At 60.4% G+C, this 26,968-nt stretch overlaps 1 protein-coding gene across 8 annotated transcripts; it reads right to left on the reverse strand.

Moving 5' to 3' along the window:
• Nucleotides 1-635: 635 nt before the first annotated feature.
• Nucleotides 636-26,483, reverse strand: HCFC1 (host cell factor C1). 8 transcript variants are annotated; one of them, XM_064574736.1, is made up of 26 exons: nucleotides 24,776-26,276; nucleotides 18,169-18,317; nucleotides 17,834-17,994; nucleotides 17,005-17,213; nucleotides 15,790-15,874; nucleotides 15,213-15,319; nucleotides 13,877-14,056; nucleotides 13,415-13,774; nucleotides 12,987-13,147; nucleotides 12,311-12,508; nucleotides 11,709-11,933; nucleotides 11,496-11,600; nucleotides 11,016-11,235; nucleotides 10,632-10,774; nucleotides 10,344-10,482; nucleotides 9,943-10,163; nucleotides 7,758-9,288; nucleotides 7,328-7,491; nucleotides 6,207-6,780; nucleotides 5,510-5,833; nucleotides 5,166-5,284; nucleotides 4,945-5,082; nucleotides 4,418-4,603; nucleotides 3,509-3,809; nucleotides 2,924-2,987; nucleotides 636-2,754 (listed from the first exon to the last, which is right to left on the reverse strand). In XM_064574736.1, exons 1-26 carry the CDS (start codon nucleotides 24,966-24,968, stop codon nucleotides 2,715-2,717), a joined length of 6,297 nt encoding a protein of 2,098 aa, XP_064430806.1. In that variant the 5' UTR covers nucleotides 24,969-26,276; the 3' UTR covers nucleotides 636-2,714. The 8 variants fall into 8 exon arrangements, 7 of the variants coding, with proteins under 7 accessions (XP_064430806.1, XP_045740127.1, XP_064430805.1 ...); XM_045884171.3 differs by having other exon boundaries at nucleotides 6,207-6,783; nucleotides 24,776-26,273; XM_064574735.1 differs by having other exon boundaries at nucleotides 5,510-5,830; nucleotides 6,207-6,783; nucleotides 24,776-26,228.
• Nucleotides 26,484-26,968: the final 485 nt, after the last annotated feature.

A 26,968-nucleotide genomic window follows, 5' to 3' on the forward strand; every position in this document is an offset into this window, starting at 1 on the left:
CCCATCCATTTAACCCTGGCTATACCACCCACGCTAGCGATACCACCACCAGTTGGACTGCCGGAGTTTGCTCCATAGCAGTTCTGCTCCTCTTGGGGGCCTGACTCGTGTGCACGAGGGAGCCAGCGGCGGGAGAGGAGTCACTCCTACAGCACCTGCTGAGCCTCAGACACGGGGACCACCCCGTGGGCGACCCAGGTCTATCCTGGGGAGTGCTCTGGGGACCTGAGCGCTCAGTGGAAAGAGCCCAGCTCAGCCCTCCCCACCCGTCCGAGGAGGCTAGTGGCTGGTGACCTGCCAGTCCTGTCCCAGTCCCCTGTCCTCTGGGTGGGGAAGTGAGGGAAGACGATCTGGTCTCTAGACAGGGACTTGGCAGCAGCTGCGCAGGGAGCCCCTTGGCCTCTAAACCATGGCTACTGTGGGACCCTTTGTGGGGAACCAGGTCCTGGCCCAGCTCAGTCCCCAGGACTGTGGGCCTCGGTGGAGCCTTGAAACTTGGGAGGCAATCGGGAACCCTGCTAACTGCCCTTTGAGCAAGAGGCTCCCAGGGGTTCGGTGAGCCACGGGGGTGGGTGGTGGCATCACACCTCCAGCCTCCTCCCTGGGAGTCCTGGACACAGTGAAAGAGCAGGTGGTTATTTCAAAAAAAGTCTTTTAATTGTTCAAAATAGCACAAAACGACATCGCACTATGGTAATATTGAGTCACAGGGGTTACTCTACAATAAGATGAACGGGGCGTACTGTTCTCAGAAATGAGAGAAATCAAAGGGCGCTCAGGAGAAGGGACAGGCGAGTGGCTCCAAGGTGACGGACTAAACGTGACATTGTCCACAGCGAAATATACTATAATACAACGAACCGGAGGCCCCAGAAGGTGCGGGCCAGCGGCAGGGGTCTGCAGAGGCCGGGCCCCTCACTGCAGCTCATCTCCAGGGCAGAGATGGGGGGGCTCTGAAAAGACTGACTGCTCGCTCTAAATCCTTCTGCACAACCCGCTGGCAAGCCTTGCTCAGTGCCTGAAGCTTGGGTGTGGGGCAGAAAGCTGTCTCACGAGCCACACTAAGAAGTGCCCCAAGCCTCCCAAGTTCGGCCCTGGGAGGATGGCCGTGGCCCTGTAAATCCACAGAACTGGTGCTGGTAGCCTGCTGCTTCCCCATGGTCTCTCCTGGGTGACACCACACATCTGCTCTCCCAGGCTGCTCTCTGAGATGGGAGTTGCCCCCCAACCCCTCACCCCACCCCTTTTGACACTTTCGCCTGGAGGGCGTGGCTGCAGGAAGCAGCAGTTGAGGGTGGCAGATACTCTAAGCCAGTTTGCCAAGGAGGGAGCCTGGGGGCTGGGGGGGTCATAGGGAGGGGGGTGGGGAGGATGTTGAGAGCCCTGCGAACCCAGCACCTGCTCCTCCTCAGAAACCTGACTTTAGGCTCCAGCAGACTCTCAAGCTCAATCCTACAGGTGTAGAGCAATCACCCATGGGGAGTGAGGTTTGACAGCTCACCCCTCCTTTGTCCCAGAGGCCTGGGGACAAGCAAAGGGGCAGACGGCAGGGGCCAGCAAGAGGAAATTGGGCCAGGCAACCAACACCAGGCCCGCAGGGGAGAATCCACGCCTCTCCTGTGCCAGCTGCCCCCAGCTTTTCTTCCAGAAAGATCCCTGCCAAGGCTTAGCCAAGGAGAAAAAAGTAAAAGTTAAAAAAAAAAAAAAAAAAAAAAAAAAGATACACATTCTGTACACAGCTAACAACAACAACAAAAAAAGGGACAAAACCCCACACACTAAGGCTAAAATTACAATAAAAATGTTAACTTCATCAACTCCAACTTAAAAAAAATACAACAAATGCAGCAGTTGGGTGGTGTGGCCCCTAGCCCCGACCCAGGGGCCAAAGCCAGGCTCGGTGGGGGCTACTCTACGCCCCGCTGGGAGTCAGGAGATTTGCACAGAACACTGCTCAGGCCACCATGGGCTCATTCTTCCCCCTTTCTTTCTTTCTTTCTTCTTCCTTTCTAGCTCTCTAACTGGGAAAGAAGAAGGAAGGGGCAAGGGGTGGGAGTACGAAGGCCGCTGAGACGGGGTTGGACAAAGCTGAAGCCCAGGGTCGGGAGGTGGCAGGATATCCAAAAGTAACAAAGGAAAATGGAACCAGATGGACATCGAGTGCACGGGTGCCCCGCCAATCTTCTCGGAGCAGAGGCAGGGGAGGGGAGCTGGGGGCGGGGGGGGGGCGTGCCTTTCTTCTGCTTCCATGCTGCAGCCCCTCCCGCCCTTGGCTGCCCCCCTCAGGACCAAGGTGACAAACTGCAAGAGGCGTGCAGGTGCTGGAAGGTGCGTGCATTCCGTTCTCTGCGTCTCGGCCGCTTCATCCGAAGCGTCTGTCGAGCTCCCTCCAGGGCCTCGGAATTCCAGGCTTGCTCAGCTCCCAGAGAAGGGCACTGGTAAGGAGAAGAGGGGAGGAGGGCACACTTGTCTCACTTGCTCACTGCTCTTCCAGATCTGCCTTCTGCTTCCTCCCACAGCAATGGTAAAATGTGCTTTCTTGAGATTATTTCAAAAACAGAGAGAGAGAGAGAATGAGTGGCAGCGGCCAGTGGCTCCTGAGGGTGAAGTGTGAGCGCCGGGTGGGTAGGATGGGTGGGCCCTGGCAGGTGGCGTTCCTGAAGCAGAAGGGGGGGGGGGTCTGGCGAACAATCCAGGTGCAGGGGAGCTGCCTCTCACTGACCATCTGCCTTAGATTTCTTTGGAGCGGATTTCCTTGGAAGAAGACAAGAAAAAGGAAAGAGAAAGCGTCAGCATGGGTCCTGATGATGCTGGGAAACCACAGGTGGGCCTCACACAAGCTCACACCCTGTGAGCAGAGCCCCCTCCCAGGAGCTGTCTGCCCCCAGCCTTAGAAGGTTCCCAAAAGGGGCTTCCTGCTTACATTTCCGGAGAGGACATGGGCCGCTTGCTGGCTGGCTTGGCGCCAGAGCTGTCTTTACTGGTTTCTGAAAGCAAAGACGGAGTGGTAAGCAGCTCGGCGAGGTGGGAGGGCCGGCCGACTTCAGCCACACAGCAGCCCACAGGCCAAGAGAACAAGAGTGGAGGAGACAGGGGCACCCTGCCCACACCCTACAGAGGCCTGTGGAGAGTGACGGCCCCTCCTGTGTGCGCCACCTCTCGCAGTCGCCCTAGGCCCAGGTAGAGGCCCTCACGGTTCTCCCTGGTCGGCCTCATGGGAACTGGCGTGAAGCCCGACAGGGCATCCTGGGGCGTCCATTTCCCACCCTGCCCCCTGGAACCTCCTACTTGGAATTTGTACAGTCCCCCATCTCACCTCAAAACAGCCCTGGGACAGCTTTCCCCAAACCTGCAGATGAGGCGAGGTGCCCCCTATGAGACCCCTCCATAGCACCCACCCTAGGTGATGTCCCTCAACGCCCTCGTGTAAAGCTCTCAGCCCAGCTTGGAGCCGTGTCACCCCACCTCACGTGAGGCCTGCCCAAGGAGCCTCCTGACCGACACCCACCTTGCAACCACCTCACTTGGGTGGCCGGGCCATAGCCCTTCTCATTGCGGGCAGCAATGCGGAAGATGATGGCGGGCTTGGTGGTGTAGTCGATGTGGGCGTTGGAGAGGCTGGAGGATTGCACCAGGCAGGAGGGGCTGGGCCCGCAGTACACCCGCATGAAGGCCAGCTGGGCCGGGGTGGAACTCTTGGGCTCACCACCGGCCTGCGAGCTCTGGATGGCCAGGTACACCGAGTACTCGATGATCTTGCCAGAGGTCACAGACGGCGGCTCCCAGGTGAGGTGAGCACCATCTGGACTCTAGAACCAAGGGGCCAGAGGTCAAGCCCTGCTGTCTGTGGCCCTTGTGGCCCTTGTGCCTGTCCAGGAACAGAGGAGCGAGAACACTCCGCAGCTCCCGGATCTGACTGCTGGGACCTCACCCCTGTTCCTGACACAACAGAGCTATTTCACGGCAGATGCAAGGAGCTCTGAGGACATGGCCTCGCCCGCCCCGACCCGGAAGGCAGCCTGACGGAATGACGAAGTAACCTGAACGGGGACTCAAAGCACAGCCTCCCTTCACCTGCTCTGCCACCGACTGTGTGACTTGGCACTTAGCCTCTTGCTGCCTCAGTTTCCTCATCAGATCCCAGACCTCCTCAGGATGTTGAAGGATTGGATAAAAAAACATGTTGAGCGTGGCAGGTAATAGACCCTCACTGAACACTAGCTGCCATGTCAGAGAGGGGGAGGACGAAGACGGGGAGGGGAAGGAATTTACCCTCATCCCATCCCAGCAACTGGTGACAGGACCAGAAGCTGCACCCCAGACCTGGCCCAACAAGAAGGGAGCTCCCAGTGTACGGATTCGGGCTAGGCCTGCTCGACTCCAGCTGGGCACAGGGTTGCCCCACGGCAAGACTCACTTTGCTGATCTTAATGGCACAGGGGGCCCCTGGGAAACCAGGCAGACAGGTCTTAAAGGCTGAGATCTCGCTGAAGGGCCCCCGGCCGCAGGCATTGATCCCAGCAACTCGGAACTTATAGGCTGTGCCCGGCTGCAGCTCCTGCTTCTTCAGCTGGTTGTAGTCGGGGACGGTGCCCGAGTCATCCTGGGGAAAGAGGCCGGAAAAACAGGGAGAGAGAGAAAAAAAGGTGACCTAAAACCCACTGTCGAGAGAGCAGCTCTGGGGTTGGGCTCCGGGGCCAGCACAACAGTTTCCCATCCTGGGGACGGGGCAGGAGAGCAGCAATGGCGAGAGAGAACTAGCACTGGGCTTCTTTGCAGCTTCGAGAGCCACGAGAAAAGGAAGTGTGTGCAAAAGGCTCTACTCGGGCCAGCCCCAAGATGGAAGGCACCTCTGGGGAGCTTCAGAAGTTCCCACGAGCCCTGGTACCTGCCTCATGGCCAGGATCCACCCACCCGAGGGCGTTGGCTCCCAGGAAAACTTACGTCAGAAGGGACAGCATCATCTGGTGGCAGGAAATAGTGTGTCACCATTACATTGGTACCCTTAATGACCCCCACATCAAACCACTGGTTCTCCTTCTTCACAGGCGCTTTGCTGGGCGGGGGCGGTAGGTCTGGCTTCTGGAAGACGGGACGGAGATCAAACCCTCAGCCTTTGGGGCCCAGAGGCAGCATCCCCTGAAACCCCATCACACCAGACTCACCACACCCAGGGACTCGATGCCATTGGCCACTTCAGTCAGGGTAGCCGCAGCCTGCAGCTTTGCGGGGCTGGCTACCACCACCGGCTGGGGGGCCACAAATGTGTTGGATGGAGCCAGGCCTGTGAAGAAGAAAGACATCAGTGGGAGCGGCCCCAGAGGCCTGGCTTCTGTGTGGGGAGCCCTTCCCTTGGGCCAGACTGTACTGGTTATGTCTGTGTGGAAGGAGCCAGACGCTCGCCCCCAGACCTTTTCTCCGCAGTCAGCACAGCTCCCGGGGTGGGGGAGGACGGGGTAGTGCCGCAGGACAGGTGCACGTGGCCGGGGCGGGGAGCCCTCCTGCTTACTCTCGGTGGCCGTGGAGGGCAGCAGGGCCACGGTGCTGGGGACGGCCGCGGCCAGCTCACTGAGGCAATTGCTCTCGATGGTCGGGTCGTTGAGGCTGTCGGCAGGGGCCAAGGCCTCGGTGGGGAGGTGGTGGTGCTGCTGCTGGGCCTGCGCCTCCTGCAGCTGCTGCTGCTGCTGGACCAGGGCCGCCAGCTCCTGCTGCGTCAGCACGATGGGGATGGTGGTAGCCTGGCCCTCCTGGCCTTCAGCCGACAGGTGGCCCAGCTCCGCCTGCGTCACAGCCGCCGCTGCCTCGGCCGTGTCCATGGGCTCGCCGGTGCCTGCTCCGGGGGGACGCGCACACACACACACACACGCTACTCAAGAGGAGTGCCAGCCGGGGTGGCCCAGCCCCCCCACCGCTCCCCTCCTAGCCTAGGGTCCCCTGGGGGCAGCTGGGATGGCCGTGGGCCTCACTTCCTGGCCCACCTGCACCCTGCCCTCCCCATACCAAGGGGCTCTGCCTACTCCTTGGATGCCAAGTCCAGCCCAGCCGCTGGGCCCGCCCTCCCAGTCACGTCTAACTCATGCCAGGCTGGCAGGGAGGCTCCACAACCCCCTGTCCTTGCTCCTCCCGAGAGGCCCATCTTCCCCTCAGGGCTCCCGTCTGGCCTGGACTTAAGAAGCTGCGGTGAGCCCCCCCCGCCCAGCACCTACCCATGACGGCCTGCTGGGCGGCCTGGAGCACCGCCTGGATGGCCAGGGCCTGGGCCTCCTCCGTGGCTGCGGCCTGAGCGGCCGCTTCAGCAGCAGCAGTCACCGCCAGCTCCTCAGGGGTGAGCCCCGTCACCATGAGGGTGGTGGTGCCCGCCTGGGCCTCAGCCATCAGCTCCTGGGGAAGGGACAACTGGTCTACTTCAGACTGTGTGGGCGGGGGCGGCTGGACCACCACAGTGGCCACCACGGCCGAGCTGGCAGGCTCCTGGCCCGAAGATGGGTCCCCTGTACTGCTCAGATCCACGGCGGCTTGGAGCTCAGGGGTCTGGGAGGCTGACAGGACCTCGGCGGACTCCCCCATCAGGGGTGTGGAGGCGGGCTGCAGGAGTTGCCGTGGCGGCAGCTGCTGGCGAGGCCCTGGCGAGGCCTGGAGTTCCTCTGGGGGCTGCAGGATGTCAACAGCAGAGAAGGGCATGTCAGAAGTTTCTGTGTTGGCTATGGTCACTGTTATCGTGGCCGGGATGGGGACTTCGGTGGTCAGAGCCCCTGGGGTAGCCTCAGTCATTGATGAGATCTTCTAGAAAGGGAGAGAAGCCCCCGTCAGAGGGGAGGAGAGAGTGGCCAGAGCCAGGCAGCCTTCATCTTTCCCTGGAGACCTGGTTTTTCATTCTCCGTGACCAGCATCACCCCATCTGATGGGGAGGGCAGCAGGTGACTGAGCAATGTGGGGCGGGGGGTGTGTGGGGGGAGGGGTGCGGCAAGATGGGAGACCCTTGGGACCTTGCCGATTTTCACCCATCCTCAGAGAGGCATCCTGGTCTAGCCAAAGGGGCACTCCGGCTCCTGCCATGTCATTCCTACAGTTTATAGCCAAACAAGCCACGGGAAACAACTACGGAAATCAAAGCGTCTCCGAGACGCTGGGGCCCGGGAGACCCCTGCCTCCTATCCTATGATGCCCCAGGCTGCCCTTTTACGATCATGAAGAGGGAAGAGGGAACGAGCAGCGGCCCTGTGCCTGGTGTGAGAGTGACACCTGGTGTCCGAGTCTGGAACAGCACAGGCCAAAAGTGCAGCGGGCAGCAGGGAGGAGACACAGGGGATCCTCCTGGGGCTCTTACCGGCACCGAGGGGCCCGGGACGGGCGTGGACTGTGTCACAGTGGTCACAGCCCGCGTCAGCGTAGAGGACACGGTCGTTGTAACGGCACTGGAGCCGGTGATGTTCACGCTGTCACCCTGGGTGCTCTCCACCTCTCCCTGGTCACTGGCGGCTGGTGGGGGATCTGTAGGGGAGGGAAGCAAGCAAAGAGAAAGGTGACAAGTACTAGGCCAGCAAGGACCTGTGTGTGCGTGGAGAGGGGGGCAGCAGCGCAGGTCAGCAGGAGCCCCCGGGCCTCTAGCTTGGCTTTGCTCCACAGGGGACACCGGGCCCCAAGAAATCAAACTACTGGCCTCTGGCCAGGTGGATCTTTTAGTTACCACCCCCTCCTCGGCCTCTGAGCCCTGGGCTCCAGGAGACGACGAACGCCACGAGGGTATCTTCACTCACCTTGGTTCGAGCTCATGTTGGAGGTGACCGTGGTGGCCGTGTGCGTGGTCCCGGTCTCGTGCGTCTCACAGGGGGGGTTGGAGCAGACCCTCTGTGTCGGGAAAGGAGCCAGCAACGAAGCAGCGGCCTGGGGGGCGACGGTGGCCGCTGCTGCCACCTCCAGGCCGGACTCTAGGGTCCTGGGGGAGGGAACGGTATCGGGGAGCAGGGCACCCACAGCGACGGACATGGTGGTACCAGTGGAAGTGGTCTGGTGGGTCTCACAGGGGCGGCCGGCAGGGGGCTGCTGCCCCCCCTCGGGCTGGCCCGCACCCCCACTGGAGGTGGCCGTGGTGGGCGTGTGCGTGGTGCCCGTCTCGTGGGTCTCGCAGGGCGGGTTGGAGCAGACCCGCTGGGCGCTGCCCGCGTTCGAGGTAGTGGCAGTGCTGGTGGTGCCCGTCTCGTGGGTCTCGCAGGGCGGGTTGGAACACACTTGGCTCACGGGGGCCGAGGGGCACAGCAGCGCTTCCAGGGCTGTCACAGTCACGGCGGCGCCCGGCAAGCTCTCGTACGCGGGCGTGGCGGTGCCCCGTGCCTCGCCGGCCGCCCCGGCGCCCATGGCGGAGCGCACCATGGTGGGGGTGTTGGTCGTGTGCGTGTGGTGGGCCTCCAGCTGGCGCCCCGCAGCCAGCAGCGGGCTCAGGCCGGCCACGGGGCCATCCTTGCCTCCGAGGACGCCGGCTCTGACCTGGCCGCTCACGGGAGCCAGCTGCACGAAAGCAGGGCCGTGGCCGCCGGCCCCCGCCGCCAGGCCCGGCCCGAGGAGCGGGCCAGCCGCGCACGGGGCCGCTCCGGTGGCCATCACAGTCATGGTGCTGCTCGTCACGCTGGTCTGGCGCGTTTGGCACGAGGGCTTCACGGAGCCCTGGGCTCCCTCCGACGGCCCGGCAGCTGCGCTCACGCGCAGCACGGCGGCCGCGGGGCCGGCCACGCAGGCACGCCGGGCATCTCGCTGCTGGCCGGCGCCGATGCCGGCCACGGCCGTGGTGGCGGTGCTGGTGGTGCCCGTCTCGTGCGTCTCGCAGGGCGGGTTGGAGCACGCGTGCTGCCCGGCCATGTTGGCCGTGGCGGTGGTGGCCGTGTGCGTGGTGCCCGTCTCGTGCGTCTCGCAGGGCGGGTTGGAGCAGACGCGCACCACGCCGCCGTTCTGCTGCCCTACGGCTGAGGTCACGAGAGAAGCAGTGGCCTCCTGCTTGTCACAGATGAACTGCACTTGCGCGGGCTGGGGCTGCCCCCCGAGGTTAGCCACGACGGTGGTGGTGGCCGTGTTGGTGGTGCCCGTCTCGTGCGTCTCGCAGGGCGGGTTGGAGCAGACCAGCGTCACGGTGCCTGGCTGCACCTCCCCCTGGCCCGAGTCAGCAATGGTGACCGTGGCCGTGGGCTGCTCTGTAGTAGGCGAGGCCAGAATGGACACGGGGAGGTCATGCACAGGCTGGGCCTCGACGCCACTGGGTGCCGTGATGAGAGTCACCTGGGTAGGCTGGGAGACAGGCTAGGGGAGAGGACAGACGGGAAGGGTTACTTCTGTAACTTCCGGTCTGTCCCTCCGGCCATCCTACAGCGTTACCCATGCTGGGGGGACCATCCCCTCAGTTCCTAAAGCGACAGCCCTGGTAAAGCAAGGACCTGCTCTCCCTCTGACCCCCAGACACTGACTTGCTCAGGGACCAGGGAAGAGGCACGGCCTCATCTCACAGGCCATGGGGACTGGGAAGGGGCTGTGGGGTCGGGTCCGAGGCTGGGGCCAGCCCTTGGTCAGGGACGGAGCCCCAGATGCTTTGCCCCTTCCACAAATTCAGCTTAAGATGCACAAAAAGAAAAAAAAAAAACGCTACGTATGCAGGAAGAGAAATTGTCGCATCCTCTTTGTTGTAAGAGAAAACGTCTGCCGGGTGTTCAAAAACTAGAACCGCTTAAGACCTAACGTCCTGACACGACAGTCAGGCGGTGACTAAGAATCCCAGTGGTGCAATAGGGAAGCGCCCTCCCCCACCCCCGCCCCCCGGGGTCCACGCGGGTGAGAAAAAGAGGGCCTGGCGTGGGGCCCCAAGACGGAGAGCAGGAGCCTCGGGCTGTGGCTAATCCCTGCGCACACAGAGTCCGGGACGCGCACCCGCCCACCCCCGCGCTCTCCCAGCTGTCCTACCTGCATGGTGATGGTGGGGGTGGTGAGCCCGCCGGCCGCCGTCAGCGTGGTCTGTGCAGCTGACACGGTGATGGCAGTGGGGTTGATCACCTGGCTAGAGAGGGTGGCGATGGTGCCCAAGGTGGTGATGGGTGTGGCCAGGGAGGCGCTGGTACTGTGGCCCCCAGCTCCGGCAAGGCTGGTGGAAACGGTGCCTGTCACTGTGCCGAGGGTTGTGACGCCTGGAGGGGAAGGGGGCAGGGGTGGGGTAAGGCCCGCGGCTGGGGCCTTTCCCCTGCCAGCAGCTTTTCCCCTGGTGGGGCCAGGACACGGGCAGATGTGGAGCACACCCCAGGGGAACAGAAGGCTGGGAGTGGGCACCTCTCCCATGGAAAGGCGGGCCCAGCATCTAAGCTACACACCTGTGGTGCCCTTCACAACCAACGTGGTGACAGCTGGCTTGACGGCAGAGACAGTGACAGGAGTGACCAGGCGGACACCCCCCATGGGCACGGTACGGAGGATGGTGCCCGGCTGTCCAGGGGCCCCCTTTAGCACCACCTGGAATGCCAGAGGAAAGCGCCCCCATGTCACTCCAAGGTTGCCCAGACCCTGTGCCGCCCCCTCCCGGGCCCCTCAGGAGGACACGTGTGGCCTGCTGGGGTCCTGGGCTGGACACTGGGGGGAGGGGAGGGCCAGGCATGCCTCACCTGAGTCACTCCTTGCTGCCCGTGGCCAGTGGCGATTTTAGGGACAGCTGTGATGATTTTGGCAGGTGCTCCTGTTCCCGAAGTCATCACTTTGGTGGTGATGATGGTGATGGGAGACTTGATGCCAGGACTGCTGGTCACGCCTGGACAGGAGAGGGGCGGCTTGGCCTCAGGGGCTCCTCTCTGTCAGTACCCTTTGCCCATCTCCCTCATGCCCTCCCACCCACCACCCCTTGATTCAAAGGCGAGAGAAAAAGAGAGGAAAAGCAGAACAAAAGCAAGAGCACGCCACAGCCCAGCCTCCGCCCGCCCCTGTGGCCTCAGCCTCCGCCCGCCCGTGGCCTCAGCCTCCCTCCTCGCCCGTGCCCTGGGGGCGGCCCCTACCTGTGGCACCAGCCTGCGTGATGATGGCCGACATGGGGATGGTCTTGATGATGGTGGTCGTGCCAGGCTTGGTGGTGCTCGGGGACACGCTGCTGATGCCCAGGATGGTGGGCTTAGTCCCAGCCCCGCTGGCCTGCGTGGTAGTGATGATGGTGGTGGGCTTGCCATCTGCGGAGGTCACTAGCTTCAGGATGGTCCCGGCCGGCAGGGGCCCTTTGGTCTGCAAGAGCAAAACAGGTAGAGGACAAGGTGAACTGCCATCATCGCCAGGATGGAAAGTCTGACACAAAGTCTGCCCTGGCCACTCTCTACTGGTGGCCCGAGCAGCTCATGGAATGTTCTGAAGACTGGGAGAGACGGGACCAAGCCACAGGACTCTCTGTGCCACACGTGCTTGAGATCTTCTCTAGGCAGGGAGGCGAGTTCTTCCTGTGGCCCAGTGCCCCCACTTGTGTCAGAGTCTGGGGCCCACAAGCTCACCTGGATGATCTGAGTCACTGGGCCCGTAGATGCCTGGCCCGTGACTGCCGAAGTCTGAACCGGTTTGGTCTGAACCACTGACATCACTTTGCCCAGGTTGGAAATCTAAAAAGGAAAGGATGGAGCAAGGAGTGACATGGCAACCAATCAAGAGTGTGGCAGCGCCACAACCTGGTAGCTGTCACGTGTAGCAGGGTGGCGCTTGTCACTCACCAGGGCACTGCCTCCTGGGACAGAGATGGGGCTCTTCACCAGGGTGATGGTCTTGGTGACTCCACCCACCACTGTGGTCACCACCTGGGCTTGCTGGGCCACTGTCACAGTCCCTGACTTGTGCACTGTGATGATGGGGCGGGTGGATGTGTTGGCAGCAGAGGAGACTGACGTCCCCACCTGGGCAGCTGCAGTCTTCAGCATTCGAGTGGCTGGGTTGCTCACCTTGAAGGGGCAGAGACGGGCCGCTGAGCAGGACAGAGTCCGAGCCCCCGCCCAGAATGTCCTGGCAGGCCCATGGCCCCCTCCCCCCCGCTGCGTGCTGTCCTACCTCCCCCACCAACCCACCTGCAGAACGGCTCGGCTTGGTTTACCTTTCCTTTAGTAAAGCAAGGGAGGACACTGGCAGACGGCACACCTAGCCTAAGGCTGTCCCAGCCCCCAAAGTAACCTCTTGTTCCACAGCCCACGGCAAGCAGCAGTTATGGGCCAACAGCCCTGCAGCTTGGTCCAAAGCCCGGAAGGAGCGACCAGTGTCGTATCACGGTGCCCAGAAGGCCCCCAAGGCTGCTGGCTCCGATTCAGGCCTGAGGAGTGCTCACCATGACTGGCGAGGAGGCCACCTTTACGGTAGCCGGGAGGGTGGTGGTGCCAGGCGTCACAGCCACGGTTTTGACGATGGTGGTGCCCGCCGGGACACTCAGCACCGTGGGCGCCGAGGAAGGAGGGATCTTCTGTGTGGCGGCGGCCGCGGCCGCCAGCGCAGCCATACCGCTCATCTGTGGGCTGCTGCCGATCACCTGCGGCGGGCACAGCGTGCATGAGCCCACAGAGGGGCACTGAGGCCACTGAGCTCCCTGCTCCGGACGCTTCGGCGGAGCCCAGCGAGACGCTCAGCCCTGCCCGGGAGCCTCCCTCCTGGCCCGGCATTCCTCTCGGCCCCAGCCCGGCCTCCTGCCACTGGCCAGCGTCTGCCAGAAGCTCTAGGTCTTTTCTAAAGACCACGGAGTCAGGTAGAGCTCTCTCCTCCTGGCGCCGGGTCAAACCCCAGCTGGCTAGATTCTCCCCTCAGGCTTCCAAACAACAAAGTTCATGCTTAGGATGCCCTTGTGTGAGTCAGATTCAGACAGCAGGGAGGTCCTCCTGAAGCATTAGCTTATTAATTCATTATTAACTCAGTAATGACAGGTTGCCTCCCCTGCGCTCCGCAACCGAGAAAAGCCCAGGCTAGGCGCCATCAATCACTAGGAAGTCCCACCCTACCCGATGGCTCCTCACCGTCCCCTGGGCACTCTGCGTTGGCACAACCATTCGCACGCCTGCAGGAAGGGAGGTCACGGTGACGGGGGCTTTCCCAGCCTGGCTGGCAGGTCGCATGGTGACCAATGGGGTTCCTGTTGTTGCCTGAGGACCGGTGACTTTCAGAACAGCAGGAACACCTGGCGAGGGAAGCAGGAGGCCATCAGCGGAGCCCCAGACCTCTGCTGCGTTCAGCGTGTAAACGTGAAGCGCTTCCGTGACCCGCTTGTGCGTCCCGTACGGTCCTTCCAGACACCCTCGGGGACTGGCTCCGCCCCAGCGCTCCACGGCCCGAGCCGGTGCCGATGACCATCAGGCGTGCTGTCTTCAGCAGCCCTCGCTCACGCACACCATCTCCTGCTGGGCTAGCCCCTACCCTCAGGCAAAGGGCCAGGCCCCCCGCTCACCTTGAGTCCTGGCTGCAGTGGGCACGGAAATCGAGCTGCCAGGCACGGTCGGCAAGACCTGGATGGTGGTGGTGGTCGGGGGCGCGGCGGCAGCCTGGGGCAGGAGCGTGATGCCTACTTGGGTCAGCGGCTGCACGGCAGGTGCGGCTGCTGCTGGGGCAGGGCTCTTGGGAGGGTTGGCAGGCACAGACGGGACTGGATTGGGTGTGGGGGAGGTGGCAGTAGCAGCCGTGGCAGGAATGTCATATTTCTGGAGCTGCAGAAGGTAACTGTCGGCTGTCGCCACTGCCCCCCAGCTCACCTCCAGGGAGTTGGTGTTGGCTCGTACCAGCTGTACCCGGGCCGGGGGCGGTGGCTTTTCTGTGAGAGAGTGCAGCTGGTGAGAAGGGGGACCGGCATGAGGCCCCACCCCGGGCCTCAGCTGGGCTGTGGCGGCCTCTGGCTCCTATCCGGCTGCCTTACCTGTCTCCAGGTACCAGAGGTCCTTGCAGCAGACCTGGTTGTTCCAGGCCTTTCGGTAGCCGTCGCGCCCACTCCATATGTACAGGCGGGTATTGATGGCTACAGCACAGTGGCCAGCTCGGGCCCGAGGAATATTGTCCTCCAGCGTGTCCATCAGGATGGTCTCCCAGGCCATGGTATCTGGGGAGGGTGGCAGGGGGAGGTCAGCAAGGGGGTAGAGGAACCCACAACCCCCAGTGGCCCTTTGGCCTTTTGCTGTCAGGGATGGGGAATTAGAAAACAGGAAGTCCTCAAAGATTACTAAACTAAAAACAAACAAACGAAAAATAACTCAGTGTGGCAAAAAGACCGTGAAAGATAAAATTATAAACCACAAACTACAAACTGGGAAAGCTATTTGAAACGAACAGCCAAAGGTTTCACTTCTCACACATCAAACAACACAAGAGCCTATAGAAAGAGACGGGCACAGAGGAACGCGAGTTATGGAAAAGGCGACAGAAGGCTCTAAGGAGAAATACATACCCTCACTCAAAGGGAGAAAAATGCAAACTGAAACCGTAAGGCGCCTGGCAGTCTGATTCTCCTGCCTGTTGCAGCCGGGGCTCCAGGTGAGCCGGGGGGGGGGGGGGGGGGGGCTGGGGGCGGGCCCGGGGGGAGAGAGTCAGTCACCTATCAGACCTGGTGAAGAGCACTCTACCAGCGCTGCCAGGTGCCAGGGGCACCTACGTGGGTACAGCCTCTGTGCAGGACGGCTTGGCAACGGCCTTCAACAGCGAGTCTACCTTTAGGTCTTTACCCTTCAAATGCACTTGCACGTAGGCGAGAACAGTGCAAGGATACTCACGGAGCAGCGTCTGTGCAATTCAAAAGAATGAGGCCGCTCGCCGTGCGGGGCTGGGATGGTCTCCAAGACAGAATAAACCGAAAAGGCCAGGCGCGGCGCGGCGCTGCGGAGAGCAGGCTGCCGTTGTGTTTGTTTGTTTATAAAGGAACCTACAAATGATGCTGGTATATGTAGAAGAGTCCCTGTGGGGTGGATGACAAGCCCCCAACACGGCTGCCTCTGCAGAAGGGGGGGGCGGGAGGGAGGCTCTGCACGGTTAAGCTTTTGTACTTTCAGATGTTGGACCACGTGTAGGAAAAGAGCCTATTCAAAACCTGAAAGCGAGCATCCCTCAGAGTGCTCTGACCAGTGGCTACTTCTCGTGGATTCTAGAGGCACGGGCCTTAGAAGCAGCTTCGCTCCCTGCACACCCCACACAGCTCTCGGGACTGAGGAGGGCCAGCCTCCCGCAGCCCTCCGCAGGCCACTCCGAGCCCGAGGAGGCCATACCCAGGTTGAGACAAGCCAGTGTGTTGGTACACTTCCACTCCTTCTCGTGTGTGGCCACTTTGACGTCATCCATGACGAGAGGCACCCAGCCACCAAACACGTACATTCTGGGACGAGGGAGGGAAGAGTAGGAGAGGGTTGTAGAGGAGGTGCCAAGCTAGAGGCCACCTCTTCCATCCAGAAAGTTCTAAACACGCCCGGGATGCATGAAAGCTCTTGATGCAGCCCTCTCCGTGGTGGCTCAGCTCTCACAAGAACTGTGTCACCTCCACCACGTGGCATCGTTACTTAGCTCATCTAAAGCTCACCTCAGTCCCCATCGCTCTCATATGCGCTTTGGGACCTTGGCGTTGACAAAGACACCCAGCTGCTTGTGGAGAGTATCTAGAACAGTCTGCGCCCCTCTACCCCGAGTCTTTCTTGGTCTCCCGGGGTCGTAATGTAAAGACGGGGCTGCGGAAGGCCAGCCCAACCAGAAAGAGGCCTCCTCAGGCCTTAGGAATTGCAGGAACAAAACTGAGAGCCCTCTGGGGGCGGGGATGGGCTAGGAAGAGAAAAGCCATGGCCAGCTACTCACTTGTTTCCTATGGTTGTGGCTGAGTGAAGGCTTCGAGGAAGAGGTGCCACCCCGCTGAGACTGGGCTTATTCCACGTCAGAGTCTCTGTGCAGAGCAACGGAGAAGGGAGGGTTACCTACACTAGGTCAGACTCGGGCCCTCCGCCCCAGAGGCTGTTCCCCAGGTGCAGGGAAGGCTCTAGAAGGTGGGTACCCACCAAGTGCAAGAATTCCATGCCTGGCCTCCCTACAGCCCAAAGAGGCCCTCTGGTCACCAGGTTCCAGCATTTCCCAAGCTCGGTTCGCAATCCTGGCAAGCGCATCTTGTCTGACACTTACTGAGCACCTGCTATGAGCCAGCACTGCTCTCGGGGGTTCGGGTTGGAGTGAAAAGCGCATCCTCAAAAGGCACCGCACTCCACACCCTGCTCTCCACGAAATGCGTCCACCCCCATGCTGCCTCCACTGTCTATGGACCGAGCGTTGGCAAACACTGTGCTGCTAGGAATTTCGCTCACAGTAAACGGTTTCCTTTGAGCGCCAACGCTGATCTACAGTTCAACGTAACCCTGCAGACACAGCTTCTCCCCTCAGCCTTCCTTCAGGCCAAAAACTTGACCTTTTTTCAACCACTCCTGATATCCACCCTGGTTACGAGCCCAAGTTGTCCCCGGAGGTCTCATGGGTCTCTCAATATCCCATTTGACTGTGAGAGACCAAGGTGCGTCACTCCTGTTACAGTCTCATCACTGACAAGTTGACAGGGACAAATGCTACCTCATCTAGTCAATTCCATCTTAGAAAGGCCTTTACCCCCTTCCCCTTATCCTCCTCTGAGAAAGCAGACCAACTGAGCCAGCTGAGCCTTGCTCTTTCTTTTCTTTTTTTTTTTTAAAGATTTATTTATTTATTTGAGAGAACGAGAATGAGAGAGAGAGTACATGAGAGGGGGGAGGGTTAGAGGGAGAAGCAGGCTCCTCGCCGAGCAGGGAGCCCGATGCGGGACTCGATCCCGGGACTCCAGGATCATGACCTGAGCCGAAGGCAGTCGCTCAACCAACTGAGCCACCCAGGCGCCCAAGCCTTGCTCTTTCTTAAAAGCAATGCCACAAGCTCAGGGCAAAGAGCACAGCCACCAACAGGGTCCTGCTCCCACCCTGCCACGACAAGGAGAAGGAGCTAAGCGGCACGCTCACTCCGTCTCCCCACCCCACGCCGGCAGCACCCACGTCTTACCAATGTCCAGGGTCCAGAGGTCCCCCAGTCTGCAGCCACTCATCCCTCCATAGATCACCAGCTTGGACTTCTTATTGTCTTTCTCAGTGTAGACCACAGCAGTATGTGACTCCCGGGGTGGAGGCAGGACGCCGTAAGTGATGGGGATGTCCCAGGCTACCACTCCGGAGCCTGGCCGCAATTCCAGGATGTATAAGTCATTCAGGTACCTAGGGGAGAAAGGCCAGTTACGGCAAGCCCTGACTCCACGCACCAGAGGCCTCACCAGCTCCTAGGGGTGAACAGCAGACTCCTTCGGAGACAAAGGGTGCTAAGTCACACGAACTCTAAGTTCTTCTACCCCTGGCCCTGAGAAGGGGCTGCCAGAAGCTCCCAAGGATGAGTGTGAGTCCAAGAGGAGCAGTGAGATGGAGTGTGCTGAGCCGCCTCGCACACAAAACTGGGCACCATACTAGGGCCTCCTGGGGTAAAAGGGGGTGCCAGTTTGGGACCACCTTCAGACTTCAGAAAGGTACTCGGCCCCTGGCCTTGGAAAATACCATCACTAAGACTGCAGGCAGCAAAGGCTAGGAAGGAAAGCGCCAGCTCTAACTTGGTCTGAGGAGCAGGGACCAGCTGAAGGCAAGGTGGGTTTTGACCTCCTGGCCCAGCCCTCCTGCCATGCCACCTCCTCTGGGTTAGAGACCTCAGAGCCAGAAAGCTCCCTACAGGGTCTCTAGCGACACCCTCTCATTTCACAGAAGAAAGGGACTCGGCACGGTGGGGTTGGCTGGTATGTGGTGAAGCACACCCACCCTCACGATTCCACATGAAGAGGACAAAGCCTCACCTCGGAATGTTGTTCTTGGGGTCCTCACTATCGTTGGCCAGACCCCCAAACAGGTAGCACTTGTTGCCCACAAGGGAGAAGCTGTGCCCAAGCCGAGGACACGGAGGGGGTCCGTTTTTGGGTGTCTTTGCTTTGAGTCTCTTCCATTCCCACCGGCTTGCCTGCAAAATCAAGACTCAGGGATTGAATCAGGGATGAGCTGGTCACCATCAGGGCCTGGGCCATTTGTCGTGGAGGGAGGAGCCGGGGGGGGGGGGTAGGCACCTGAATGGAGTAGGAAGGTCCTGCAGCCTCCCCTCCCACCCAAACATTGGGAGCACATTGTGGGCCATTACCTGAAGCTCATAGAGGTCATTGCTATATTTCCCATACTCCACCATCCCACCAAACACCAGCAGGCGAGTCCCATCACACACGAAGCCATAGGCTGCACACCCGGGGGGAATGTCCCCTCTCACGGCTGGGATGAACCACTGGTTAGTTGCTGGGGAACGAAAGGAAGCAGAAGTCAGAACACCTCAGGAAGTCTTAAGAACCAGAGGCCCCACTCCTCTTACTCCCCAAATCCAGCAGCCTGCGAAACGTGGTCTGAGAAAGGAGGGGCCAGCCCTCCATCCAAGCCATCTTCTAAGCCCCATGACCTCAGAGGCCACCTCAAAACAGCCTGCAATCACCCAGCTTCTCATCAAGGTTGTCTTAATAAGCAGGAAGTCACTAACCAGGATAATTCACTAGCTTCTGGGAATGTGGCCACTGACTTCCTTCCCCTACCGCTCAGTGGGTCCAATATTGGAAAGAAATGTCTAACACCCGAAATACCCTCCAGTGGCCCTGTGCACCTCTTCCTGGGGGCGCAGGGCTACACCTCTAAGTGGCTCAAAGAGTGACTGTGGCCAGCTGAGGGAGGCCAATCAAGGCAGCCCAGCCTGCTGGCTGAGGAAAGCCGGGGGGGCGGGGGGGGGGAGGCGGGGCGGGGGAAAGAATCAATCTCTGCTGGTGTCTCCTAGGTGATGGTCCACAACACCCACCCTTCCCCTCATGTCACACCCATGCTGATCTACAACATTCCTGAAAGCCAGAAGTGGTGGCAGCAAAAGCTTCCCCCAAATCCATCACCTCTAAGTGGGGGTGGGGTGAGGAGGCCACCACCAAATAAGAGGGTGAATGAGAAGCCCTCCCTTGCTCCACCCAGCACCCCACTCCTCCCCTCACTTCAGGCTTGCGTCCTGGGTTCAGCTCCCCGTACACCTGCCATGCCAGGGCCTTCCAAAGAAGTCAGAGGGCGCACATCCTCCTCTTTTGAGGGATCCTTTTCATTACACATTATTTAAAGGACTATCCCTGGGGCACCTGGGTGGCTCAGTCATTAGGTGTCTGCCTTCGGCTCAGGTCATGATCCTGGAGTCCTGGGATCGACCCACATCGGGCTCCCTGCTCGGCGGGGAGCCTGCTTCTCCCTCACCCTCTGCCCCTGCTTGTGTTCCCTCTCTTGCTGTGTCTCTCTCTCTCTCTCTGTCAAATAAATAAGTAAAATCTTTAAAAATAAACAAACAAATAAATAAAGGACTGTCCCCAAACAACATGCCACACTCCCTCCAAAAACCTCAAACTGGGCACCAGATGCGTGATTCCACACGCCTAAACTGCTTTTGGTCAAATGTGAGTGACTTGAGACTGAAGCACCTGGTGGGTGGACAAGGTACCGGAGCATGAGCAGCCCTGGAGTCTGAATGGGGGTTAGGAACATCCCACGGGGAGGGCCTTGGGAGGTCCCAGCTGCTCAACTGCTTCTCAGCCTTTCTGTATAGGCATGTACTTAACTTGGTCCTTGATACATCTCTCCTGCACACTAGGTGACAAGTCCTACATACACGTCAGCCAAAAGGCCCGTCCTCACCTAAAAGCACACTGTACCTCCTGAGAGTTACGGCCTTTCCTGGGGTAAAAGTGCCCCTGCCGCTCACCGCTAGCCAAACTCTACAGGTTGGTTTGGAACAGGCTGTTGATCCTCCCCCGTGCCACCTACCCCTCCTCCATGGTTCACTGGCGTCACCGGGACTCCAGGATGAACAGCAGCAACCCCCCCCCCCCCCCGCCGCCGCCTGCCACTTTCCTGGTAGAGGTGCAGCGCCTCTGGCATGTGCGTGCGCCCAGACCCTGGGCCCCGGCTCACCGCCGCACGGTCATCCCCACTGCGAAAAAACAACCAAGAACCGCCGAGGCGAACGACCAGGCACACATTGGAAGAGACGGAGTTCCATCCAAGTTACTGAGCTAAAAGCTAAAAGCAGCCTTGGAGACTGCCTCAGCCAAGCCCCCTCAGTTGATAAAGGAACAGAGCCCAGGAGGGGAAGTGACTTACTTACCTGAGGTCACAGAGCAAAACAGACACAGACAAGAACCTCGTCACCAACTTACACTTGATCTTAGCCAAAAGGCCGAGAAGCGATACCTCGTCACCCACTTAAAAGCAATCACTAGGTACCCACCCAGGGGCCCCACGTACAGGGAGCCGTCGGCCGCCCTCACTCACCTGAGCACCCTCCCAGCTGCTTCACAGAGCTATGGAGCCATCACGGGCCGGCGGTCAGGACTCTGACAAAGCTACATGGCAAGCAGGGTCAACCCACAGCTTTCCCATCGCGCTCGAATCACCGGCCCAGCTGGCCAGGCTAGAAGTGACGTCCCAAGAGCTCATGATTGCCAGCTCATTTTTTTTTTTTTTTAAAGATTTTATTTATTTATTTGACAGAGAAAGACACAGCGAGAGAGGGAGCACAAGCAGGGGGAGTGGGAGAGGGAGAAGCAGACTCCCTTCCGAGCAGGGAGTCCGATGCGGGACTCGATCCAGGGACTCCAGGATCATGACCTGAGCCGAAGGCAGTCGCTTAACCAACTGAGCCACCCAGGCGCCCCTGCCAGCTCATTTAAGAAGAGCTGATCTAGGGGCGCCTGGGTGGCTCGGTCGTTAAGCGTCATGCCAAGGTCATGATCTCAGGGTCCTGGGATCGAGCCCCGCGTCGGGCTCCCTGCTCGGCGGGAAGCCTGCTTCTCCCTCTCCCACTCGTCCTGCTTGTGTTCCCTCTCTCACTATCTCTGTCAAATAAATGAATAAAATCTTAAAAAAAAAAAAAAAAAGAGCTGATTTTGTTCTGGAACACTCGGGGCAGGGGCCCTCCACACCGCTGTCGAGAGCAGTCTGTCGGGCAGCACCCGTTTCTGGTATGAAGCCACAGCCCCAGTTCTGCCCGTGAGATGGCACAGCCGCCGTCTTGAACACACCAGCTGCTCTCAGTCGCCCCGTGATCATATTATCTCTAGCTCATCGAGCGGGGCATCTTGTAACCCAACCTCTGGGTCCCACATTCTCCATTCGCTCTGGCTTGTCAGTGCGCTCAGCCGGGAACGGGTTTGAGGAGAGGAGGCCACCTGCACACAGGACCCTTCGTGGGATGACCAGAAACAGGACTCCATCTTCTCTCTCCTCGGCAAGCCTGAGACCGCAGCTTTGGGGTTTTATCAGCTGCCCCACCCCTTTCCCCACTGGCCCCCTCCATCTGTAGTCGCTCCTGTCAACCTCTACGCATCACCCCCTAGAGAGTGTACCACACAGCTGGGGACACAGTCCACCGGTGGCCTTTTTGTTCGCTCTGTCACGCCACAGCACTTCCTGCGTGGCGGACGCAGGGCCAAGCGCAGGGAGGCACAGACAAGCCCGCTCTCACCCGCCAGCTCCCAATCTAGCAGGAAGGCCGCCGTGCCCTCCATTCACGATGGGAGGAGCGGCCCGGGACACGGCTGCAGCACGCCCGAGCTTGGGAGCACAGAACAGGGGGCTTCTCAGAAGAGGTGAATTTGGAGCCAGGCCTTGAAGGGTGAACAGGATTTCCTGACAAATGAAACTAACAGGCCCAATCAGGAAGTGACTGCAAGAGCTGAGTTAGAAGAGAGGAGGTCTCAGAATGGAGGCGGGCAGACGCGAGTAGAGCCTAACTTAGCGGCCAGTTCGCTACAGGGACAGAGGCACAGGAAGGTGTTTCCAAGGCGGTGGCCTGTGCCTATTAACTGAAGGAACAGACAGCCCAACTGTCTCCATGAAGATCTGTACTCTAAGCGCTCCCGCATGACCCTACCACCAGCTGTCAGGGTGACCCTAAACCTATCACTTCCCCTCTCGGACCCCAATTTCCTCATGTGCAAAAACAAGGAAGCTCCACTAGATGTTTTCCAAGGCTCCTTGCAGCTGCCAACAGTCACCAGACGTTAAAGAACCACTGAGGCAGACCAGCCTTGGGCAACTGGTTTGGTGACCAGCCACACCCTCCCCTCGCCAGGGCACACCCCACCGTCAGGACCAGGTCCTCTCCATAATCCGCTTTGCTACACTGAGATAAAATTTTCTAAGGCCAAGGACAGTAGCTACCTCAAGACCTCCCAAAGGCCAGTCAAGTGTCCCACAGCTGCTGTGATAGCTGTCGCCAAAGAGGAAGGACATACACCCTTCAAATGTCACCCCCAGATCACTGAGCTAACCAAGACAGCAAAGTGTTCACACACGCCCCGAACGCGCCCCCTGGAGCCATTTATCTTAGCAACAGGGAATGCTTCCAGCCAGATCAGCTCTCTCTCCACAAGGTCTCTCACCCCACAAAAGCAAAAGTGCAAGAGAAGAGGCATAAGGAGAATATGCTCTGACCTGATTTAAAACAAAACAACGGCAAGCAGAAGGGCAGCCGTCGAGGCAACAGCTAAGGCTCCCAGGACCTTGTGTCCGCGCCCCCACTGGTGGAAGAGGGGCATCTCTCCCGAGGAGAACGCAAGAACCTTGCAGCTACGAGAACCACAAGCAGACACCAAACGCTGGACAAATTCCTGCTCCGTTCACATAATGAGCAAACCCTCAGAGGAACGGGGAGTTGGGTCTGCTAGTGGCTCTCCTGAGAAGCTGCCTGAGGAGTTGATCGGCGCAGTTTCCAAACTGCTAACCTGGGGAAATCCAGGGCTGCAGCCCTTTGGAAGGCTGGCTACCCTCTACTACATGACATTACCCTTGCAGATGGGAAATGAATTAATCTCCAAGTGGCCAATTCATTTTAATAAACTAATGAATATGCAGAAGCCCCTGGAAGCAGTGGACTTTAAGAGCTGATGGTAATTAGGCCCCTGCCCTACTTTCTAAAATTGTATTTCCCTGTTAAGGAGCCTGCTCCAGGCCTTACGAGAATCAAGTCAGTCCAAAGAGTTTAGAAGGTTCTGCTCAGGGCAGTGGCCTCTCTGAAACAGCCCTGCCCCTCAGCCTTACCTTACTGAGCGAACTGCCGCCGCCGCAGCTGTCTGAGCTGGCACAGGGCACCACCAACCAGCCCAGCCTCGCTGGGGGCAACAGGTGCTGAGACCCGGAATGCAAAGGGTCACCAGCAACCCACCAGCCTTTGAAAGTCAATTTAGTAGGGGCAACAACCTACAGGGAGCAGAGAAAGCTGCACACACTGCCTCAGGGGAGGGAGAGGGGAGCACCCAACCCTCACCACGCTAACCACCTTCTCCCTTGGGCGCCAGCTCCCCACCCCAGAGCAACCTCAAAGCTGGGAGGACGTGCCCAGATTCAAGGACCTGGTATTGCCAGAGCCCTGGGAAAGAATGGACCTGGAGCAAATGGACTCTGCTAGATGCGATGCCGGGGGAAGAGCTGGAAAACAGCTCCTGGCCACCACCAAGCTGAACGCATCCCCCCGCTGCAGAGGGGGACTTCCTAAAAGACCACTGACAGGTGTGTGGGTGGGTGTGCGTGTGTGCTCGCAGCCAGCCTGTGCTTTTCCCCCAGATGAGTGCACGCGGGCCCACTGGCCTCAGGGAGAATGCCTAGCCCCTCCTTCCCAGCAAGGCGAGGTGCTGTGTGCCATGGTCCCTTCAACAGGAAGCAACACGGTGTGCAAAGCAGGCCAAAGGGGCTACTACGGGCAAGAGGCCGCAGGAGGATGCGGCCCAGTCCCAGAGCTAGCAAGGACGCTAGGCAAAGGGCACGCACAGCAGCTTTCTGTGTCCGGAGGAATCATAGTCCTCCCAATCAACGACACCCTGGGTTTGGGGGAGGTATGAAAATGGGCAAGGTAACGTCAACCTCACAGAAGGAGAAAAGGTAAGGACCCACCTAGCCCACTACGGATCACTGGATTTCACCTCCTACACTGGAGGGCCCTAGATCAAGAAAAGAAGCAACCCGAAGAGAAAAGCACTACAGAAGTAAACGGCGAAAGAGGGAGACAGCAATGCCGCCCTATCTGTGAGTGCCCAAGGCTCCTGCACAACCTCCGAGACGGCTACCCAGCAGGGCACACAACCCCCCCCCACCACGTCGGGATTAGGGTGCTCAACTCTGCCCCTAATCCGTAATCTAGAAGCCTGTCATTTCTCCCGAATAAGCATCAAAGATGAAGAAGAGCTGAGCAGGCGCAGGAGGAGGGAGGAAGGGGGTGGGACTCTGCCTGCGCCAAAGGGACGCATCCGCCAGCCCGCCCGCCCGGCGGGGTAACGGTGTGTGTCTCAAGTCTACGCCGGCGACGCCCCCGCCCCCGCCCCCTCACCAACCGGACTGGAGAATTTCTCTCGGATAATGAAAAGCACTCCTCAAAGACAGGAGCCGGGGGGGAGGGGCAGTGGAAGAACGGGGAGAGAGAAGGAAAAAGCAGAGAAGCCGGGCTGAGCAAAGGGTCGCGGAACAGAGAGAGCTGATCAGTGCGGAGGGAGAGGGAGGAAAGGGAGGGAGAGAAGGCAGGAGGGGAGGGGAAGAGAAAAGAGGGGAGGGAGGGGGAGAGGAGGGAGGGGAGGAGGGAGAGAGGGGGGAAGGAGGGAGGGAGGGAGGGAGGGAGGGAAGGAGAGGGAGAGGGAGGAGATGGAGGGAGGGAGGGAAAGATCCCAGGACCCAGCGGGCTTTGCACTCACCCGTGTTGTACACGTGCAGTTCGTCCACTATCCCCTCGTTCCCGCCGCCAAACACCACGATGAGTTCCTTGATGGCCACGGCTCGGTGGCCGTGGCGGGGCCGGGGCACTGGACCCGACCAGCCCACCACTCGCTTCCAGCGGGGCTGCAGGAGAACCGCTGGCGAGTTGGCGGGCGACACGGCCGAAGCCATAGTTCCGGGAAAGGCCGTAGTGGGAAAAAGTCACCTAGCGGGAAGGGAGCCCCCCAATTCCTCTCACACACACCCCCTTTCGTCTAAGGTAGCTCTCACGGAGAAGCGGTTCCTCACACAGCGGTGGACGGCTCCATGGAGGCCGCCATCTTAACTACCCTCCTTCCCTTCGGCTCTTCCCCTTCTTCTAGCTCACCCCGTCTCTTCAAGAGCCTCCCGAAACTTTCGAGCGCCTAGCCCCGAAAAGCTGGAGGCCGCCAAGTCTCGCCGCCCTGACTACTCGCTCGGACGCTCCCGCTTACAAGCTCGGGCGGGAGGCCCTGGGAGCCGCCATCTTGAGCCGCCTCTCTCTCCTCCCTTCCTCAGTCGTAGCCCTCCCCCGCCGGAAATGGCGGAGCCCCGGCCCGGTTCCCACACCCCCCAAGTCCCCTGCACTGGCCGGCTTCCGGGGCGGGTGGAAAGGAGCCACAAGCACCGCGGTTGTCCCAGCCCCGCCGGCGCTCACACCACAATTGTGGGAGCCGCCATCTTGAGACCGTCCCGCTTCCCCGCCCAGCGCTTAGTGCAGCCTCCGCTCCCGAAACAGCCTCGACACTCGTAAGGAACAGAGGCGCGCCGGAGGCCAATGGAACGAACTCGAATGCTCGGGGGCTGCTCGGAGACTTGCGCCGTACAGCTCGTGAGGTCTCGAACCTCTCCCCCAAGTCCGCCTCTGCTGCTCAGGCTGCGCCTGCCGCCCTGGGAGCCGCCATCTTGAGACTAACTCCCCCTTCCCCCCTATTCTCTTCCTCCTGGGTCAGTTCTTCCACTGCAAACCAAACGCAAGGCAGCGTCCGATCCTCGCTTCCCTCCTTATGCCTCCTTCCCACAGGAGCCGCTCCAAAGAGCCAGAGTTAGGCCCCGAAGTGGCAACTGTACGGCAGAAGGAGCGGTAACGGCAGGGCGCTCATGCCTCCTCCCTGGGAGCCGCCATCTTGTGTGAAGAAGTAACAACTAAACATGGCGGCAGCGGCGGTCGGGCGAGGGGGCGGAGTCGGGTGACGTCACTGTCTCTTCCCCACCACCACCACCCCCGCCCTCGCACGGCTGCTCCGTGAGCCGAGGCCTCTTAAAGGACCCCCGCGCTGCCTCGCGGCGAGGGCCCAGGTCCGCCGCGCGCTAAGCTTGGGCTCAGGCCGCTCTCGGGTCAGGCGCAGGCGCGCCCAGCCCCGCGGCCCAACCCCCCCATTGCGCCCTCACGCCTCCGCCCTGGGAGCCGCCATCTTGCCACTTCCCCTCGCCCGGCCGTCCACGGGCGTCAATAGCGACTTTCAGCACAAAACAAAGATGGCGGCTGAGGCATCTGGTGAATGCCCGGATGAGAATACCTCAAACGAGCTCGTCCCCGCCCCCTTGGGAACAGTCCCCCAGGTCGCTGAAGGAACACACGCCCCAGGAGTTGCATTTAACTAGCAGTGGGGACAAGGCATAGACTGTTGAGGGAGGCTGAAGGGAGACATCAGAATTGCGCCTCGAGAGCGGACATATTCCCACTCCCCACACCCAGCGACCGCGGGAGAAGCGGCCCGAGACGCGCCGGGGCGGGGGGGGGAGTCGGAGGCGGGGCGAGTGGGCGGTGACGTGCCGGCTCCCAGGCTCGCCGGCCCCGCCCTCGGGAGCCGGCGCCACCGCCGGCGCTCCAACTAAAGGAGCCGGGCCGTGCGCCCGGGACCGCTTCCCGTCCCTCGCCCCGCCGGCCGCAGGGCGGGCAGCCAGGCCGGCGGTACCCGAGCCGAGCGGGAGGGCGCGGGAGAGCTCCGCGTCGCCCCGCGTCACCTCGCGTCACCCCGCCCCGCCTGCTTCCCAGAGACCCGCGCCCCGCCCCTACGCGCAGGCGCAGGGCCGCTTTTCGGGTCCGCCCTTCTCCGAGATTTGAATTTCCCCCAGCAAATATAGAGAGGGAAGTACCCGGATGGTGATCACTGGCCTTTTCGCGCCAATACTGTAAGATCTCGCTGCAA

This window comes from Mirounga angustirostris, unplaced genomic scaffold, assembly GCF_029215605.1.
Source record: "Mirounga angustirostris isolate CCGP_5_RB_7025 unplaced genomic scaffold, mMirAng1.0.hap1 SCAF_11, whole genome shotgun sequence".
Lineage (NCBI taxonomy): Eukaryota > Metazoa > Chordata > Mammalia > Carnivora > Phocidae > Mirounga > Mirounga angustirostris.